This window comes from Tachyglossus aculeatus, chromosome 7, assembly GCF_015852505.1.
Source record: "Tachyglossus aculeatus isolate mTacAcu1 chromosome 7, mTacAcu1.pri, whole genome shotgun sequence".
In the NCBI taxonomy this organism is placed as follows: domain Eukaryota; kingdom Metazoa; phylum Chordata; class Mammalia; order Monotremata; family Tachyglossidae; genus Tachyglossus; species Tachyglossus aculeatus.
The window spans coordinates 32,007,021-32,025,741 of record NC_052072.1 but is presented as its reverse complement, the minus strand read 5'-3'; the positions used below and the strand labels follow the sequence as shown (position 1 = coordinate 32,025,741).

Sequence of the window (18,721 nt, the reverse complement as noted above, 5' to 3'; positions counted from 1 at the left end):
CTCTATTTAATTTGTACATATTTATTCTATTTATTAATCTGTTTTGTTCTCTGTCTCCCCCTTCTAGACCGTGAGCCCACTGCTGGGTAGGGACCGTCTATGTTGCCAACTTGGACTTCCCAAGCGCTTAGCCCGGTGCTCTGCACACCGTAAGCGCTCAATAAAGACGATTGAATGAATGAATGAATGAATGAATGAATGAATGAATGAATGAATGAATGAATGAATGAATGAATGAATGAATGAATGAATGAATGAATGAATGAATGAATGAATGGTAGCGTTGGCGGCAGCTTCGGGCTGTACGACGCATGCGCCGAGGCCCGGCCCTCAACTCGGCATTTCATTGGCTGAGGAGCTCGCCGGCGCAGGGCGGGGGAGGGAGCAGCCGGAGGTGCGCAAGCGCAGTTGCGGGTTGGACTGGCCTGCGCATGCGCACGAGGGCGGCGGCATGGCGGGCACCGGGCTGGTGGCCGGAGAGGTGGTGGTGGACGCCCTGCCCTACTTCGACCAGGGCTACGAGGCCCCGGGCGTGCGGGAGGCGGTGAGTGAGGACCGTCGGGGTTGGCCCTGGCCATTCAGTCATTCAACCCTATTTATTGAGCGCCCACTGCCTGCAGAGCACTGGACTAAGCGCTTGGGAAGTCCAAGTTGGCAATCAATCATCAAACAATCGTATTTATTGAGCGCTTACTGTGTGCAGAGCACTGGACTAAGTGCTTGGGAAGTCCAAGTTGGGCAACACATGGAGACGGTCCCTACCCAACAGGGGGCTCGCGGTCTAGAAGGGGGAAACAGAGAACAAAACATATTAATAAAATAAATAGAATAAGTATGTACAAATCATCATCATCAATCGTATTTATTGAGCGCTTACTGTGTGCAGAGCACTGGACTAAGTGCTTGGGAAGTCCAAGTTGGGCAACACATAGAGACGGTCCCTACCCAACAGGGGGCTCGCGGTCTAGAAGGGGGAAACAGAACAAAACATATTAATAAAATAAATAGAGTAAGGATGTACAAATCATCGTCATCAATCGTATTTATTGAGCGCTTACTGTGTGCAGAGCACTGGACTAAGCGCTTGGGAAGTGCAAGTTGGCAACATATAGAGACAGTCCCTACCCAACAGTGGGCTCACGGTCTAGAACGGGGAAACAGAACAAAACAAAACATATTAATAAAATAAATAGAGTAAGTATGTACAAATCATCATCATCAATCGTATTTATTGAGCGCTTACTGTGTGCAGAGCACTGGACAAAGCGCTTGGGAAGTACAAATTGGCGACATATAGAGACAGTCCCTACCCGACAGTGGGCTCACAGTCTAGAAGGGGGGGACAGAGAACAAAACCAAACATACTAACAAAATAAAATAAATAGAATAGATAGGTACAAGGAAAATAAATAGAGTAATAAATATGTACAAACATATATACAGGTGCTGTGGGGAAGGGAAGGAGGTAAGATGGGGATGGAGAGGGGGAGAGGAAGGAAGGGGCTCAGGCTGGGAAGGCCTCCTGGAGGAGGTGAGCTCTCAGTAGGGCCTTGAATAATAATAATAATAATAATAATAATGGCGGCATTTATTAAGCGCTTACTATGTGGAAAGCACTGTTCTAAGCGCTGGGGGGGATACAAGGTCATGAGGTTGTCCCACGCGGGGCTCACAGTCTTCATCCCCATTTTACAGATGAGGGAACTGAGGCCCAGAGAAGTGAAGTGACTTGCCCAGAGTCACACAGCTGACAAGGGGCGGAGCCGGGATTTGAACCCATGGCCTCTGACTCCAAAGCCCGGGCTCTTTTCCACCGAGCCACGCTGCTTCCTTCCTCCGTGAAGGGAGGAAGAGAGCCAGCTTGGCGGATGGTTAGAGGGAGACCATTCCAGGCCCCGGGGGAGGACGTGGGCCGGGGGTCGATGGCAACATAGAGAGACGGCCCCTACCCAACAGCGGGTTCGCAGTCTAGAAGGGGGGAGACTTATTGAGCGCTTACTGTGTGCAGAGCACTGGACTAAGCGCTTGGGAAGTCCAAGTTGGCAACGTACAGAGGCGGCCCCTACCCAGCTGCGGGTTCACAGTCTAGAAGGGGGAGGCAGAGAACAGAACAAAACATATTAACAAAATTAAATACAACAGTAAATATGTACAAGTAAAATAGAGTAATAAATATGTGCCTTCCCAGACTGAGCCCCCTCAATCAATCGATCAATCAGTCGTATTTATTGAACGCTTACTATGTGCAGAGCTCTGTACTAAGCGCTTGGGAAGTCCAAGTTAGCAACATATAGAGACAGTCCCTACCCAACAGTGGGCTCACAGTCTAAAGGGAGAGACAGAGAACAAAACCTCCCCCTCTCCATCCCCCCCGCCTTACCTCCGTCCCTTCCCCACAGCACGTGTATACATGTATATATGTTTGCACGTATTTATTACTCTATTTATTTTACTTGAACCTCCTTCCCTTCCCCACAGCACCTGTATATATGTTTGCACGTATTTATTACTCTATTTATTTTACTTGAACCTCCTTCCCTTCCCCACAGCACCTGTATACATGTATATGTGTTTGCACATATTTATTACTCTATTTATTTTACTTGTACATATTTATTCTACTTATTTTATTTTGTTAATATGGTTCTCTGTCTCCCACGTATTTATTACTCTATTTATTTTACTTGTACATATCTATTCTATTTATTTTATTTTGTTAATATGTTTGGTTTTGTTGTCTGTCTCCCCCTTCTAGACTGTGAGCCCACTGTTGGGTAGGGACCGTCTCTATATGTTGCCGACTTGTACTTCCCAAGCGCTTAGTACAGTGCTCTGCACACAGTAAGCGCTCAATAAATATGACTGATTGATATGTACAAGTAAAATAGAGTAATAAATATGAACCTTCCCAGACTGAGCCCCCTCCTTCCTCTCCCCCTCCTCCCCCTCTCAATCTCCCCCGCCTTACCTCCTTCCCTTTCCCACAGCATCTGTATATGTTTGCATGTATTTATTACTCTATTTATTTTACTTGTACATGTCTATTCTATTTATTTTATTTTGTTAATATGTTTGGTTTTGTTGTCTGTCTCCCCCTTCTAGACCGTGAGCCCACTGTTGGGTAGGGACCGTCTCTATATGTTGCCGACTTGTACTTCCCAAGCGCTTAGTACAGTGCTCTGCACACAGTAAGCGCTCAATAAATATGACTGATTGATATGTACAAGTAAAATAGAGTAATAAATATGAACCTTCCCAGACTGAGCCCCCTCCTTCCTCTCCCCCTCCTCCCCCTCTCAATCTCCCCCGCCTTACCTCCTTCCCTTTCCCACAGCATCTGTATATGTTTGCATGTATTTATTACTCTATTTATTTTACTTGTACATGTCTATTCTATTTATTTTATTTTGTTAATATGTTTGGTTTTGTTGTCTGTCTCCCCCTTCTAGACCGTGAGCCCACTGTTGGGTAGGGACCGTCTCTATATGTTGCCGACTTGTACTTCCCAAGCGCTTAGTACAGTGCTCTGCACACAGTAAGCGCTCAATAAATATGACTGATTGATATGTACAAGTAAAATAGAGTAATAAATATGAACCTTCCCAGACTGAGCCCCCTCCTTCCTCTCCCCCTCCTCCCCCTCTCAATCTCCCCCGCCTTACCTCCTTCCCTTTCCCACAGCATCTGTATATGTTTGCATGTATTTATTACTCTATTTATTTTACTTGTACATGTCTATTCTATTTATTTTATTTTGTTAATATGTTTGGTTTTGTTGTCTGTCTCCCCCTTCTAGACTGTGAGCCCACTGTTGGGTAGGGACCGTCTCTATATGTTGCCGACTTGTACTTCCCAAGCGCTTAGTACAGTGCTCTGCACACAGTAAGCGCTCAATAAATATGACTGATTGATATGTACAAGTAAAATAGAGTAATAAATATGAACCTTCCCAGACTGAGCCCCCTCCTTCCTCTCCCCCTCCTCCCCCTCTCAATCTCCCCCGCCTTACCTCCTTCCCTTTCCCACAGCATCTGTATATGTTTGCATGTATTTATTACTCTATTTATTTTACTTGTACATATCTATTCTATTTATTTTATTTTGTTAATATGTTTGGTTTTGTTGTCTGTCTCCTCCTTCTAGACTGTGAGCCCACTGTTGGGTAGGGACTGTCTCTATATGTTGCCGACTTGTACTTCCCAAGCGCTTAGTACAGTGCTGTGCACACAGTAAGCGCTCAATAAATACGACTGATTGAGTGATATGTACAAGTAAAATAGAGTAATAAATATGAACCTTCCCAGACTGAGCCCCCTCCTTCCTCTCCCCCTCCTCCCCCTCTCAATCCCCCCCTTACCTCCTTCCCTTCCCCACAGCACCTGTATATATGTTTGCACGTATTTATTATTCTATTTATTTTACTTGTACATATTTATTCTGTTTATTTTACTTTGTTAATATGTTCTGTTTTGTTCTCTGTCTCCCCCTTCTAGACTGTGAGCCCACTGTTGGGTAGGGACCGTCTCTATATGTTGCCAACTTGGACTTCCCAAGCGCTTAGTCCAGTGCTCTCTGCACACAGTAAGCACTCAATAAATATGATTGATTGTGGCTCAGGGGAAAGAGCCCGGGCTTTGGAGTCAGAGGTCATGGGTTCAAACCCCGGCTCCGCCACTTGTCTGCTGTGTGACCTTGGGCAAGTCACTTAGCTTCTCTATGCCTCAGTTCCCTCATCTGTAAAGTGGAGATTAAGACTGTGAGCCCCATGTGGGCTTAGTACAGTGCTCTGCACACAGTAAGCGCTCAATAAATACGATTGATGATGTGGGACAACCTGATTACTTTGTATCTACCCCAGCGCTTAGAACAGTGCTTGGCACATAGTAAGCACTTAACAAATACTACCGTTATTATTATTATATATACAGGTGCTGTGGGGAGGGGAAGGAGGTAAGGCGGGGGGGATAGGGAGTGGGTGGATGGAGAAGAAGGAGGGGATTCAGTCTTTTTTAATCATGGCTGCTACACACCGGGTAATCGGCACCTCAGGGGACTGGAATAGGGCCCAGTCACTGTTGACCATATTGGCCGAAGTGCTCCAGGTTTGTTGTGTTTCGTCCTCAGGCAGCCGCGCTGGTGGAGGAGGAGACCCGCAGATACCGGCCCACCAAGAACTACCTCAGCTACCTGCCCGCCCCGGACTACTCCGCTTTTGAGGTACCCGGGGGCGGCCCAGGGGGGCGGGGGCCACCCGTTCTCATCGGTTGTGCCCTCTCATTCAGTCATTCAGTCGTATTTATTGAGCGCCCACTGTGTGCAAAGCGCTTGGGAAGTCCAAGTTGGCAACATCGAGAGACGGGCCCTACCCAACAGCGGGCTCGCAGCCTAGAAGGGGGGACAGACAACGGAACAAAACATATTAACACAATAAAATAAATAGAATAAATATGTACAAATAAAATAGAGGAATAAATACCTGCAAACATATAACAGCAAAGCCCTACTGAGAGCTCACCTCCTCCAGGAGGCCTTCCCAGGTTGATCCCCCTTTTTCCTCACTCCCCCCACCCTACCTCCTTCCCCTCCCCACAGCACCTGTATATATGTTTGTACAGATTTATTACTCTATTTTACTTGTACATAGTTACTATTCTATTTATTTTACTGTGTTAATATGTTTTGTTTTGTTGTCTGTCTCCCCCTTCTAGACTGTGAGCCCATTGTTGGGTAGGGACTGTCTCTATATGTTGCCAACTTGTACTTCCCAAGCGCTTAGTCCAGTGCTCTGCACACAGTAAGCGCTCAATAAATACGATTGAATGAATGAATGAATGAATGAATGAATAGGTGCTGTGGGGAGGGGAAGGAGGTAAGGAGGGGGAGAGGAAGGAGGGGGTTCAGTCTAGGAAGGCCTCCATAAGGCCTCTCCCAAGCGCTTACTAAGTACTTTGCACACAGTCAGCGCTCGATAGAAGCAACGTGGCCTTAGTGGCTAGAGCCAGGGCCTGGGAATCATTAGGTCATAATAATAACGATGGCATTTATGAAGCGCTTATTATGTGGAAAGCATGGTTCCTAGTGCTGGGGACATTACAAGGTCATCAGGTTGTCCCACGGGGGGCTCCCAGTCTTAATCCCCATTTTACAGATGAGGTGACTGAGGCACAGAGAAGTGAAGTGACTTGCCCCAAGTCACACAGCTGACAATTGGCAGAGCCGGGATTTGAACCCATGACCTCTGACTCCAAAGCCCGGGCTCTTTCCACTGAGCCACGCTTCTTCTCATGGGTTCTCATCCCGTCCACTACTTCTCTGCTGTGTGACTTCGGGCAAGTCACTTCACTTCCCTCGGCCTCGGTTACCTCATCTTCCAGATGGGACGGTGAGCCCTGTGTGGGACAGGGATTGGGTCCAACTCGATTAGCTTGTATCTATCCCAGTGCTTAGTGCAGTACCTGGCACACAGTAAGCGCTTAACAAATACCATTATTGCTATTACTACTAATAAAAATAAATACGATTGAATGAGTACTACCAATAACAAATACCATTAATTGATTCGATGTGGTGTCGGGGGGGCCAAGGGACTGGCTATTTATAGACTCATTTTGGTATTTGTTTTAGTGTGCCTCAAATTGTAGAATCCAGAACCGACTACAATCTCTAGTAAGGGTCTGGTCAGAGTCGAATATGACTGGAGGGAGATTTTACAGTTTCTACGTACTGTAAACTATGTGCCAAGCATAGTATTAAACTCTGGGCTGATACACTGCAATTAGATCAGATGTAATCCCTGTCCCATATGGGGCTCTCATTCTTGAGAGGGAGAGAGAACGTGTATTTTAGCTCCACTTTACAGATGAGGGAACTCAGGCACAGAGAAGTTAAGTAACTTGCCCAAGCACAGCGTCAAGCAGTAGAGGGGGGATTAGAACTCAGGTCCTCTGCCTCCCAGCTCTTTCCTGTAGGACACGCAGCTACCTATTTAAGTGCCTCAGCACCGTGCCGTTTTTAAAACGGCTATCTTGGACGTTGGCTGTTTCTGATATTTTCGTGCCCAACTGAAAGGTAATTCTCCCTGATTTATATCTACAGACCGACATAATGAGAAATGAGTTTGAAAGACTGGCTGCCCGGCAGCCTATTGAACTCCTCAGCATGAAGCGGTGAGTCCGTTTTCCTGGGTTAGCGCGGGCTGGAGAATGTCGATTGCCAAGATTTTTCTTGGAAAGGACCATCTGACAGTTTCAAGCAGAATTTAGACAGGATCGTAGAAATGATCTGCTTATTTAAATGCTGAAGTGTATACTCTGGGGTTAATCTACGTTAGCCTTTCTTAAAAAAAATCCCTTTTCTTCTGGTCATTTAATTCCGTCATTCACCATTAGCATCTTAGTACATACTTGTCGATTTATTTCATTTAGTCAGTGTTGCTTTTCCCACTTGTATCTGTTTTTCTTCTGTGCACTGTTCTTTTCTGTTTGTTGTCTCCCCCTTTAGATTGCAAGTCCTCAGGGGCAAGGACCATGCCTTTTGTTCTTATATGCTCACAATCACCTAGTGTAGCGCTCCGTACGTAGGTGTTCAGTAAATTCTGGTTCTTTGGCCTGAATTTCAGATATGAACTTCCAGCCCCATCCTCCGGACAGAAGAACGACATCACTGCCTGGCAGGACTGCGTGAACAACTCCATGGCTCAGCTAGAGCATCAGGCAGTGAGGATAGAGAATCTGGAACTTATGTCTCAGCATGGCTGCAATGCCTGGAAAGTATATAATGAGTAAGTAATGGGCAATCTCCTCCTTTCAAATATATTTTAATGGAGAGGTTATACAGAGAAACTGCTGAAGGCATTAACTCCATGAAAGAAGCTTATTACCAAAATTTTTTAGTAGAAGGGAATCCTTTTTTGCGGTCTGGATGAAATATATCACCGTCCTTTAGTAGTATGCACATTCTAGACCTATTTGACTAGTTTCGGTAATAAAGATGGCTTAATTTGAGTTTTTGTTAACTGTAATATTTGGGCACAGCGCTAAAAAACGTTAGACATGAGAAACAAAGTGAAAAGAACATTTTGGAGCCAGCTAGTTTATTTGGGGAGCCAGTTTAGATGTGATTTACAATTTAAAAGACTTCAGAGAGCATAGGAGGATGTGCTTACCTTCAGTGCTTCATTGTAAGGACTTTTTGACAAGTGTGGCCACTCCCAGCAGAGCATCATCATAAAGTCTTGACAAGAAATTTTGGGGGGAGTTCCAGGTGCCCTCAAAGGGCACTCCGCACCCCCTCAGATATCATCTGTGCACTAAAGAGGAAGGCCAGGGAGGAACACAGAGGGGAACTGCATAGGAAATTGCTTCTGAGACTTCAGTAGAGCAAGTGATCCACTACTTGAGTTTTGGCAAGAAAATTGGTCTTCCTTCATGTAAATCTTGCTTTGTAGCATATTTGCAAATGATGACCAACCGCTCACCTTGTTTTCCCATTTTTCTTCAATCTTAAGAAATCTGGTTCATATGATTGAACAAGCCCAGAAGGAGCTGCAGAAACTGAGGTAACTCTTTTACACTGGATTTAGGGGAATCTGAGCAACATTTTGGAACTGGAGCTTGGTTTATTATTTTAACTAAATGAAACTTTGAATTTTAATCAATCAATCAATCGTATTTATTGAGCGCTTACTGTGTGCAGAGCACTGTACTAAGCGTTCCCAAGCTATTCCCAACATATAGAGACGGTCGCTACCCAACAGTGGGCTCACAGTCTAGAAGACTGTGTCCTATAGACTGTGAAGGAGAGGCCGTCCACACAGAGGGTCCCAGCCCCAACTCCCCGCCCAGGTCTCACAGCCCACCTCCTCATTTCCTACCCTAAACCTTCCTCTGCAAGTCAACAGGAGCAGTAAATGCAACCTCACAATAGAGGCCTAGAGACATCCTTTTGTCATATAAAGTATGGGACTGGCTTCTATACTTTCCGTCTGGAAAGTCTTTGCTCCGTCTCTTCAATACTCAAGTTGAGGGGAAAATAAAGGAAAGCCTAAATAACTTTTAGGCGTCTCTGCCCATATACCTTCCTGTGTGACCTGCTGTTTAAAATCGAGTTTCTGTCTGTATTATTTAATAAGGTAACTCAAGGTGGTAATAGCAGAATACTTGTTTTTAGTTTTAAGTTGTGTTGAATTATTCCCTTACAGGAAGCATATTCAAGACCTGAACTGGCAGCGTAAGAACATGCAGCTCACTGCTGGTTCTAAATTACGAGAAATGGAGTCAACGTGAGTATTTAAAAATGCCATCTCTGTTCCAGCCTGTTTCTTTTCCATTAATTCTGAGTCAGGCTTCTGATGTCCCAGAGGATAGGGTAGCAAATGAGACTAACAGTTTAGAGCAGTGTTTCTCCAAGTAGGGTGTTGGGGGAAAATGAGGGAGTGGAGGGACCTGAGCTTTGAGGCTGTGTCCACAATCACCTACTCCTTTCTCCACACCCGCTTCTCTCCACCACATCCCCTCCCCACCGCTTAGGACTGAACCTAGCTTCCATTTTCCCTTTATCATTTTCCTTCTTAGCAGTTTTCTTTTCCCCTTTTGTGCCCAGGTTTAGACTATAGCTCTGGAAGGACATGATAATCTCTGGAATGACTAAAACAAAACAAAAAGCTGTTATTTTCTCTTTTCACAGTTTGCATTAGTCCAGAAGCTATATATAAATGCTCCCAGCCAGACCTTTTTTCTGTCTTTAGTGGACAGTCATGGGTTTCCTGGATGGAAATGCTTGAGAACCTAAGTTTTTGATTTTTAATTTTTGAGTTGTCCTTAAAGAAGTGAGCTTTTCATAAACAGGAAAAAAATTCACTTTATTCCCTCCTCATCCAAATGTCATTTGATTTTCCTCCTATTTTAAAAAGATCAAAGATGCAAAAAAAAACCCTTCCATTTTAATAGCACTCTATTGCTTTTATTGCCTTGCCTTAGCAAAGGCACGTCTGCATTATTGTGACTGTGTAGCCAAAGGACATAAAGAATTTATTAGGTGACAACTGTGTGTCTCTTTTTATGTTCTGTTCCAGTTGGGTATCCCTGGTCAGTAAAAACTACGAGATTGAGCGGACTATTGTGCAACTAGAAAATGAAATCTACCAAATCAAGCAACAACAGGGGGAAGCAAACAAAGAAAACATCCAGCAGGATTTCTGAGGAAATGAACCTGAAGGAAGGGAGGAGAGGTGGGGGTTGTCACGAGTCTCCAGGTTTCAGAACCATTTTCATCCCGTGAATAGTAAAAGCACATTGAGAAACGGGGGGGCCAGTCTGAGGGTTCACGAGTGGAATATATTTTGTTATGGATCTTGCAGCATCCATGTATCAAGTAATGATTCTTCGAATTATATTTAATTCAACCTGCATGCTGTGTCGGAAATAAATTTTTAGCTTGTTAGAATTTTGATAATGGAAACTCATCCGATTTTTATGAACCAGAATATCACACATCCCGAATCCTCTCTTTGGAGTAATGGGTTTCATTGAAGATTTCAAATTTTGAGGGGTTCCATTTAGCTGAAATAACGATTTGAACCCAGATTTGATTGTTAGTTTCCGTATACAAATACTCAGCCAGAAACTTAGCTTTGCAGAATTGTAGAATGATGGATTGATTGTCGTCTCAGTGACCTACCTTGGTTCTAAAGGGAAGGAAGGAAGGAGAAAGCTTAAGTTCCTTTTCCTACAGAAGACAACAGCGGTGGGGGCCATGGGTAAAGCCAGGCACATAGGAGGGGCCTTAAACCAGGGCAGGAGAAATTCTGCCTCATTGCTTTTAGTCAGCAGAGAAGCTGAAAATCGTGTGGAAATGAGTTTAGACAGAACCCACCCCCGTGCTTTGTCCTGATCAATCAATCAGAGGTGTTTACTGTGCAGAGAGCACTGTACTAAGCGCTTGGGACAGGACAACAGAGTTGATAGACACCTTTCCTGCCCATGATGAGTTTACAATCTAGAGAGAGGGAGACAGGCATTAATATAAACCAATTGCAGAGATGATGGTCGCCCACTTTTGGAAAATGACACTTCCCCTTATTAGGAAAATGCTGACATTTTTGCTCCTGGGGACATTCTAAAGTATGCTGCAACTTAGGGAAGGCACACAGTGCTTAACGAACACCATCATTAGTATAAAGTTTGAGACGGTAGAAGCACAACCAAAATGGTGAAGGATTGAGCAGTTGTCCTCTGAGGATATGGAGAAATTAGGGCTCTTCAAGCTGGAAAGATGAAGGTTGAGGGGATGTTTGAGGCCAACTACATAAAGATATAGCTTGGACCATGTGAGCTGCTGAATTCAGAAGCAAACTGTCATTCACCAAATCCCATAACATCAGTCGGAGAGGGAACCCGTTGAAGCTTCTTAAATTTAAAATAAAGAGACACTTGTAGAGTTTGATAGGCTTTTATCACAGGAAGCGCCCAAGTGAATATCACAGTCAATGATATTTATTGAACCCTAACACTGTACTAAGTGCTTGGCAGAGTACAATATGCTGTAGCTCCCTGCCCCATAAAGAGCTTACAGTTTAGAGAAAGACTATTTCTAGACTGTAAAACAGAAAACCATAGCTTCAGAAAGAATTTAGGGAAGTTCGTTAGTATGAACTCTATAAAAGTTATTAAAGGGAAAGTTTGGGATCCTGAGTACATGAAAGTTAACTAGATGAATATGTGATAGATCCAGACTGGTTTAGAGAATTATATGAAAATTGTGTTTAAGTGCTTAATATGTGCCAGGCTGAAGAGTCTCAAGGAGGTGAACCATCCCAGAGTTCTTCCAAGCATTATTTGTTGCCATGATCTGAGACTAAATCCTGGGGGCCTGGATTGACCACTTGTCCAATCTGGTCATGGCATGTCTTTAAAAAGCTTCCAGACCTCTTTAAGATTTAGGAAATCTCTCAGGCAGTGTTGTAGTTCAGTAACCACTAGCGGGTTAAATGCATAGAGAAACGTGAAGTGCATAGAGAAAGTGTCCTGGGGGAGAAATGCCCTAAGGTTTTCCAAACTACTCCCAGGACTTGTAACAGGATATTGGCTTTATCATGGTGCTTTTGTGTCCTGGGAATGGGATTTGTTATTTGTGTTATCTCCTCTTGCCCCCAAGATTAAAGTCATTTCAAAGAGTCCTGGTTGTGTCCTAGGTTTGCCGGGTACAGAGCTATCTACACACCCGCCTTGTCCACCTGTGGTTCTTGTCTTTCCACATTTTAGATTCCCCCCATCTGCTTCCTCTGCTCTGCACTGAGCAATCTTGCTGGAGATGCAGAAATCTAAACCCCTGCCACTACAAACTGAGACTGCCACTACAAATTTACCCTCCTGCTATAACTGAGAAGAGAAGCAGCCTGGCCTGATGGCAAGTGGCAAGAGCGTAGACTTGGGAGTCAGAGGACGTGGGTTCTAATCTCAACTCTGCCACTTGTCCGTTGTGTGACCTTGGGCAAGTCACTTAGCTTCCCTGTGCCTCAGTGACCTCGTCTTTAAAATGGGGATTAAGACTGTGAGCCCTACGTGGGACAACCTGATTATCTTGCATATACCCTAGTGCTTAGAAGACTGTTTGGTATATAAGTAAGCATTTAACAAGTACCATAATTATTATAACTGCACTTTCATCTGCACAATAGATACCTCCTTGACTTCCTTACCCATAACTCCTGCTGATTTCAGATATTTCACTCCAAGCTGAGCGTGGACACTTGCTCCTCTAGTTCCCCGATGACCTTAATATTTTGTTGACAGGACAGAAGATATCAGATGTGAACTTCCTCAAGGGCCGAATACACCTCAGTGTTCTTCCCAGCTGCTTCACAGGAGATCTCCTGGTGTCCTCTTAAAATCTGTCTCTCTCACTTCCTAACAATTCTTGCTCCAGGCCACTGCCTTCTTCCCCTCTTGTAGGGTACCAACGGATTATCTTTTTTCTTTATGGTGTTAGGCACTAACTGTATGCCAAGCGCGGTTCTGAATCCAGGGGTAGATACAAGCTAATCAGGTTGGACACAGTCCTTGTCCCACATGGGGCTCACAATCTTAACCCCCGTTTCACAGATGAGGTAACTGCAGCACAGAGAAGTTAAATGACTTGCCCAAGGTCACAGCAGAAAAGAAGCGGAGCTGGGATTGGAACTCTGATCCTTCTTCTACCAACTCCTCCTTCTCTGCCTTCAGATAAGCCCAAGTGAAAAAGCTTGTTTTGGAGGACCTAATTGCATCCTCCAGTTATGGCCCCATATCCTGGTTCCTAGTCAAGTCATCATCATCATCAATCGTATTTATTGAGCGCTTACTGTGTGCAGAGCACTGAAAAGGCTATGTACAGCCAGTGCCTCTACTTCCACTCCTTTCTTTTCTTAATTCCTTACGATCCGGACTTTCCCCTCTTCAGTCATCAAGTTCTCCAATGTCCCCCTGCATTCTTTAGATAATTGGAATGGATTAATGAACCAAGAGTGACATTTAATAGCACTGTTACAAAACAATCCATGTTGTTTTTATTCTTTTGCTACCTACATGCTACTTATTTTCAACCCAAATTTGTGGAATAACCATATATAATTTTAATGCAGTAGTACGTATCACCTTCTGGCTCCCTCTTTGCTACTGTTCTGCCGCTAAATTTAATGAGCATTCTTCAAATGCAAATCCCTTCTGTATTAAAAAAATGCTCTTATCAGCTAATCAATAGTTTTGAACCCCTACTCTGTGTACAGTGCTGAACTAAGCCCTTGGGAGCGCACAACAGAATTAGTATGCATGATCCCTGCCTTCATGGAGCATAAAATAAAATGAAGCAGTTTTTCAAACAAAGAAAGCAGGATCAAATATCTCAGCATTAAGTAGGGACCTTTTTCCTAGAGATTAGAATAATGAAATGAGTCTTTCTGTATGTGCTAATCAAATGTAATTGTTACATTGTTATGACTGACATTTTTCACTGATTAATACGTAGTTACAACACAGCATAACATGGGTTTGTTACTTTCAATGCATATTTGCCTTTAGGCCACTACAATTTCACAGAAGTGTCATGGAAACTGGGATTTCTTTCATACACTATTATTACTGCCACACTAATAATAATAATAGTGGTATCTTTTAAGCACTTACTATGTGCCAAGGACCGTACTAAGAGGGGTGGATACAAAAGGGAACCAGCATATTGTAGAAGACAGAAATACTAAAACAGACTTGCTGGCATCAGTTTGAAATTGACTAAGCATCCCACAGAGATGTAGGTGGAGTTGACCACTTATTAGCTAGACCTTTACCATTGCCATAGTAACCAGTCATGTGCAATGGTGAGGCTGACTACTTTGAGGGAGAAAGAAACTCATTAGAACAGTCATGCCCAATATATATATATATATATATATATACCGTGCCTATATAGTGGGTGAGAAGGAAGGGACCCTATGGGCAGCACTCGTGAACAGTGAGGGACAAAATGTGAGCCCAACAGTGGACAAGGGCTCTTTCCCCACCAGGTCTCTCTCTGAGCACACACAGAGAAGCAGAGTGGCTTAGTAGATAGAGCACTAGTCTGGGAGTCAGAAGGTACTGAGTTCTAGTCCCGGCTCCCCCACGTGTCTGCTGTGTGACGTTGGGTTAGTCCCTTCACTTCTGTGGGCCTCAGTTATCTGTAAAATGGGGATTAAGGCTGTGAACCTCGTGTGGGACGGGGACTATGTCCAACCTGGAGGGAGAACAGGTATTTAATTCCCATTCTACTGAACGCTTGCATGCTTAATTTTAAAATCTGAATGGGGGTAAAGCAAATCCATTTGTTAAAGAGTACCTAAAAAGGAACAGGTAACAAGATTGTTGCGTTAAGTGCTGGGCCTGTATTAGGCCCCTTGTAACTACCCTGGTGCTTGGCACTTAGTAAGCACTTAAGTACCGTAATTATTATTATGATTACTACTGAGCTCTTGCAGGCTGGGGTCTGGGCACCAAGGTCTTGGGTCTCTTTGACCGATTGGTCTGTGGGTCTATCGGGCAGAGAGGGGAACTCTGATCGGGACAAGGCCTGTTAGGACCCAGCCAATAAACTCAGCTCTATCGCTTGCTCCCGGCAGCGCTTGCAGGTGAAGAACTGGAGGAGTTGCACGGACCCCTGGCTAACAGAGCTCACAGTCTAAGTAGGAGGGAGAACAGGTATTTAATTCCCATTCTACTGAACACTTGCATGCTTAATTTTAAAATCTGAATGGGGGTAAACCAAATCCATTTGTTAAAGGGTATCTAAAAAGGAACAGGTAACAAGATTGTTGCGTTGAGTGCTGGGCCTGTGTTAGGCCCCTGTTAGAGCATAGCTTCTTGGGGGTAGGGAATGTATCACCTGGTTAGTCTGTACTTTCCAAACATCTAGTGATAATAATGATAATAGTAATTGTGGTATTTGTTGAGCATTTACTATCTGCTAAGCACTGTACAAGCCCTGGGGTAGCTACAAGAAAATCAGGTTGGACACAGTCCTTGTCCTACATGGGGCTCACAGTTTAAAGGGGAGGGAGAACAGGTATTTAATCCCAAATTTACAGATGAGGGAACTGAGCCCACTGTTGGGTAGGGACTGTCTCTATATGTTGCCAGCTTGTACTTCCCAAGCGCTTAGTGCAGTGCTCTGCACACAGTAAGCGCTCAATAAATACGATTGATTGATTGATTGAGGCACAGAGAAGCTAAGTGAGTATCCCAATCAGACAAGTGGTGAAGGCATGATTAGAACTCGGGTCACCTGAATCGCAGGGCCATGTTCTTTGCACTAGGCCACAATGTTTCTTCACTTAACAGTGAGCCGTACCAAGTTGGCACTCAAATGCAGCCGTTGCCACTACTACTACTACTGCTACCACTACTACTATAGAGATTGTGAAAAATAACAGCCCCATTTAGAAAACACTCCAGAATCTTCATGAAGAGAGATGAGGCTATTGTCAAAAAGAGTGTTGAGAAAATGCTTTGAAGAGAAGTCATTATTATTAAGGTCCATGGAGTAATTTTGCTGTGTTGTTCACTTATTTATTCTTCATCGCCACCCACACAAATATCTGCCTTCTGTCAATTTTCTAAAATATTTGACTTTCTACTTTAAGAGCAGTAAAATAGCTACAGACTGATTTCCAGCTGGTAAAATGCCCCCAACTGGGCTTATGACTAACATTGTTTTACTTTTGGTATTTGGTTTAATTTTTCATTTTTAACTTCTGGCACTAAATGCCCAGTGCATGTGGGATACATTCTGCTCTAGTGATATGGCAGGTAGGGGTGGTACAACTGTTAAACCACAGTGCAGTCTGAAATCTCCTGTGGGCCAAAAGTGTACAGCCCTTAAGTGCAAAAAATGGCAAAATTAATTAGGAAGTACACTTTCTCCTTACTTAACAGTGCCCCTGTGATGGATATAAACTTGGTTCTCCAAAGAGCCCTTTGAAGAAAAATAGATATAACCCAATTCTTCCATATTTAAATTCTGCTGTCCAGTATTCATTCAGTCAATGTCAGATTTATTGAGCGCTTACTGTGTGTAGAGTACTGTAATCAATCAATCAATCATATTTATTGAGCGCTTACTATGTGCAGAGCACTGTACTAAGCGCTTGGGAAGTACAAATTGGCAACATATAGAGACAGTCCCTACCCAACATTGGGCTCACAGTCTAAAAGGGGGAGACAGAGAACAAAACCAAACATAGTAACAAAATAAAATAAATAGAACAGATATGTACAAGTAAAATAAATAAATAAATAGACAGAGTAATAAATATGTACAAACATATATACTTATATACATATATATTGTACCAAGCGCGTGGGAGAGTACAATAAAACAGAGCTGGTAGGCATGTTCCCTGCCCACAGTGAGCTGACATTTGATTCCAGGGACAGATGTCTTTTAACACTTAATCACCTATTTGCATAGGCAAAGGCCTTTAGAAAGATGTGCTGGCTATCAGTTGATGCTTCAAAATCAGTATTTTGTCTTGTGGATACCAGAATAGGGCCCTGGCTTGTTTACCAAGAGGAGGTCTATAATGGATTGATCTATGGAATCATGTCCTAATGCAGAGATGTCGACTATCCATTTTCAATCTATCAGTGGTATTTATTGAGTTCTTACTATGTACAGCCCACTGCACTTTGGCTCTCGGGAACTGAACTACAATAGATCTGGAATAATATTAACAGTATTTGTTAAGCGCTTACTATATGCCAGGCACTGTGTCAGATATGATTCCTACCTTACAGGGGCTCAAAGTCTAATGGGGTAACAGATATTAAAATAAATTACAGCTAGGGGAAAGGCAGCGTTTAAGGATCTGTGTACATAAGTGCTATGGGGCTGGGGTGGAGCATCAACTTTGTTCCCATTTTGGGTGCAATGATAAAGACGAGGCAGAGTGTTTTGGGGGGCATTGGAGTGGTGAGGCTTTAAGGGGTGGGCAAAATGAATGGAGGAGAGAAGGAAAAAATGGAGAGGACAGAAGAGAGAGGAAAGGAAGAAGTTAGTGTTGGCTTCTTGGCTGTCTCCTCTGCTGTTGCTGCTGCTGACCCCAGTTGATTCAGAGCTGCTTTAGCTGTGGCGGTAACAGTGGCAGCAGCTGCAGCGAGTAGCAACCAGTAGCAGCCAACAGTTTGGGGCTTGGAAGGAGCACAGTGGCTGTGGAGACGGGCCCTACGGGGTTAATACAACAGCAGCAGCAGCAGCCCTGGATCCCAGGCACCCCGCTAAATGATTTGGGAGGCCTCAGGGTGAGGCAGGGTACAGCTTGCCCTTGCTACGCTCTGTGACTGGGAAGGGAAGGAGCTTCAGACAGTCCTCTTTAGTCTTGGGGCCAGGCTGAGGGTTGCGTGGACTTCTGCCAAATGGCAAAAATTGGAGCATGCATCTTGGCTCCACTGCTGGCCCTTTTCAGACCCCAAAGTGTGGGCTGGGCTAGCTATGGCAGACCACCCTGTACCAACAGCTGAGAGTCTCCCTTGCTCAATGGAGCTGGACCACCTTGATCTAGGGAGCAGGGCCAGAGGGAAATAAATCTCTTTGAAGTTCTAGGGAGTTGGGCAACAAAATAACAGTATTAGGGGGAGCAGTATGGCTAGTGGAAAGAACACGGGCCTGGGTTCTAATCCTGGATCCACCACTTGCCTGCTGGGTGACCTTGGACAAGTCGCTCTACTTCTTTGTGCTTCAGTTTCTTCACCTGTAGAATAGGGATTCAGTACCTGTTCTCCCTTGTACTTTCACTGTGAACCCCTGTGGGACACAGACTGTGTCTGATCTGATTATCTTATATCTACCCCAGTGCTTAGTACAGTGCTTAACATATAATAACTGCTTAACAAATATAATTATTATTATTCAAGTCCTTAAATATGGAAGAAATAACCTCAAGATAATTCTGATGCATTTCTTTTGCCCACTTCACTAATACTCAGAAAAGCTCTAGGTAGAAATATTTTTCAAATTATCCACAAAATAGGCAGGCCTATTGCTTTCACTTTACAGTTGGAAAAACTGAAGTTTAGAAGTTAATTTTTCATGGCGTCAAACAGAACATCTCTGGCATGCACAGGAACAGAACTTAGATCTCTTGTCTTCCTATCATATGCACTGCCCCTTAAGTCACTCTTCCCTAACTAAATCCATGAATTAGTAGACTTAGTTTAGT

The 18,721-nt window shown here is 43.9% G+C and overlaps 1 protein-coding gene across 1 annotated transcript; it reads left to right on the top strand.

The window, feature by feature from the left end:
* The first annotated feature begins 438 nt into the window (after positions 1-438).
* Positions 439-10,447, top strand: BCAS2 (BCAS2 pre-mRNA processing factor). Its single transcript, XM_038749450.1, has 7 exons — positions 439-544; positions 5,125-5,217; positions 7,096-7,166; positions 7,619-7,780; positions 8,507-8,557; positions 9,200-9,280; positions 10,073-10,447. Exons 1-7 carry the CDS (start codon positions 452-454, stop codon positions 10,197-10,199), a joined length of 678 nt encoding a protein of 225 aa, XP_038605378.1. The 5' UTR covers positions 439-451; the 3' UTR covers positions 10,200-10,447.
* Positions 10,448-18,721: the final 8,274 nt, after the last annotated feature.

Coding starts and splice junctions, on each gene's coding strand:
- BCAS2 (XM_038749450.1), top strand. CDS start 452: ATGGCGGGCACCGGGCTGGTGGCCGGAGAGGTGGTGGTGGACGCCCTG. Junction 7,167..7,618: donor GAACTCCTCAGCATGAAGCG/GTGAGTCCGTTT, acceptor CCTGAATTTCAG/ATATGAACTTCCAGCCCCAT. Junction 9,281..10,072: donor TTACGAGAAATGGAGTCAAC/GTGAGTATTTAA, acceptor GTTCTGTTCCAG/TTGGGTATCCCTGGTCAGTA.